Below are 2,373 nucleotides of genomic sequence, written 5' to 3'. Positions count from 1 at the left end.
CTCTCTTTCTTGGAACTACTCGTGTTGTTTGCTTGTCTTATTGCTTTAATAACATTATTATTATTATTATTATTATGATTATTATTATTATTGTTGCATTTCTCAAGAGGTTAGATCCACTCATAGTGATATCCAGTGGAATGGAGGAGTAGAAATTACTAGTAGTAAATGACAATGATACACAATCAGGTCATTCTACAGCTGGAGAGTAATTTTTATAAGAGAGAGATTGAGAAATAGATAGGAAGAGACAAGCTTCATAGATACATGTACATGCAGTTATGTGTACAGTCAGTTCCATTACCTGTACATGTACATGTACTTCATTCTGTTGATATTCTATTATTGGAATACTTTAATGCTGTAGCTACCATAACTAATTAATGACATCATCATAAAATCATATAGTGACTGTGATATCATAATAGTATCTACCATTGGGTGGAACTAATCTTAGCTCTAGATATGAATATTGTGAACACATACATGTAAATGTAATGTACATATTTTTAAATGGAACTTCCACCCACTACTGCAGTGAATCATTATATGATCTTTGTTAAAGGTTAGTTAGTGTAGTGTTTGTACTGTAGACAAGATTCTGTCAACATTTCCAAGATGTCTTTCCTTTTATGGAAGTATATTTGGACTCTATTCAGGAAATATCAATATACACTGACTACTTGTGACAGGAACTGCTTCCTTATTCACCAGCATTGTGCTAAATAGCATCCATTAATGACTTGAAAGAAACGAAGAACACATTGCAAGCATAGCTAATTCTTAGGCAGCAGTTGCAGGGTAGTAAAATGTCAACAATATATTTGCTTAATAAATTTTAGGTATAAAATGTGATGCAACTAACAGTAAAAAGAATAAAAACCACTGGACAACAAAACATTATAATTATTCGAATGTTAACACTAGTATCATCTGTTAAAGGTCTTTTCTGATCCTATTAATAATAATATTATTAGTAATTAACCATGATCTCACTTATATAAGTAGCAGCTGATTTCTCTCCCGCTTCACCAACAGCAATAGCTAGTTTCTCCCACGTTGCTTCAGTATCATTTTTAAGCCATTCTGCTAAACATTCTTCAAGACATCGCTCAGCATCTCGTGGATAATTATCCTCAATAGTCTTCAATTCGGGGTGGATCAGACCCAAGTAGAGACCAAGTTTACGCCATTTTTGATTTTGAAAGTTACTTTTTTCTAACACACGTATGATATCAACTAGATTTGCAATAGTCAACATAACTATTATAAATAAATAATGTGAAACTAGTGACAGTGAATAATTATACCTTCTTGTTGATCATCATTGGATTCACGTGCACTGATCTATGTGGGGGCCGGGAGTTAAATGGTAAAAAATAAATTGAATACCTTTTTAAACCACATTAACTCATTAATGGTTAGGCGGCGAGGAATACTTTCCATTTTGCAGTGAACAAACTCAGAGCATATCTGCTTCTCAGCATCAATGTTCTTTATGTAATGGACTTCACTGGAACGACTGCATTGACACATGTATTGTACTCTTCTTGATGATCGATCAGCATTGCTACCATTATGGTAAAGAGTGAGAGTGTCTTCTACTTTCTGGCAACATTCCTCAAGCAATTTCATGATGTTCTGACAAACAGTTTTGAAAGGAACAGGATGACTATTTTCAGGGACATATCTCATTACATCAACTTGAATAGCTTCATTAATATCAGTGAGAACAAAGTTATCAGAAGGACAACCATAAGAGAAGTAGACACGATTACGATAGATACTTTTTGAATGAATGGCAGAGGCTGCAAAATAATCATCAAAACTGAGCTCAAAATTGGGATTTGTAGCTACAGCAGTTGCTAAACAAGTGAAGAAGCCAGGAGGTACATACCCAGTGGAGAATGTAATGTGTACAGGTGAGGCTCTTAGCTCATAACCAGGATGTACTTCATTAGGGTCACCTGTGTATCCTGGTAGCACTGCTGGAAGAAAATATTGCGGCTTGAATCTGCTAAGCTCGGTTTGAACTGGAGCTGCAAGACGAAAATGAACTAAAAGTTCAATTATTTCTTCTGGATCAATACCACTTGACTGCCATACTTCTTGATAGAGTGGTTGAATAAGAATGCCTTTATTTTGCAGCTACGACCATCTATCTTCTTTGCTCCATCCTCTTTCTAGTGGGAACATGGACACCTTCCCAATGGTATCGACAAACCATTTTGGATTTAGAATGACTTTATTCCTCAGACCTTCTATTTGAGGATAGTAAAGAAGAGCTCCCAGTTCATGGTAGCATTTTAATACTTCAGGAAGATCAACTGCTGGTATATGACATGCTACTCCAATGGCAATAGCATCAGATAT

At 35.3% G+C, this 2,373-nt stretch overlaps 1 protein-coding gene across 1 annotated transcript; it reads right to left on the bottom strand.

Moving 5' to 3' along the window:
- Window positions 1-923: 923 nt before the first annotated feature.
- Window positions 924-2,148, bottom strand: LOC109591456 (uncharacterized; the record flags this gene model as incomplete). The annotated part of the gene is made up of 4 exons (XM_020007188.1): window positions 924-955; window positions 997-1,263; window positions 1,311-1,347; window positions 1,393-2,148. Coding segments are annotated over 4 exons (1,086 nt in total), but the record flags the coding sequence as incomplete, so codon positions are not given.
- Window positions 2,149-2,373: the final 225 nt, after the last annotated feature.

This window comes from Amphimedon queenslandica, unplaced genomic scaffold (assembly GCF_000090795.2).
Source record: "Amphimedon queenslandica unplaced genomic scaffold, v1.1 AMPQUscaffold_8127_Cont19926, whole genome shotgun sequence".
Classification (NCBI taxonomy): domain Eukaryota; kingdom Metazoa; phylum Porifera; class Demospongiae; order Haplosclerida; family Niphatidae; genus Amphimedon; species Amphimedon queenslandica.
This window is presented reverse-complemented; position numbering and strand designations above follow the sequence as displayed.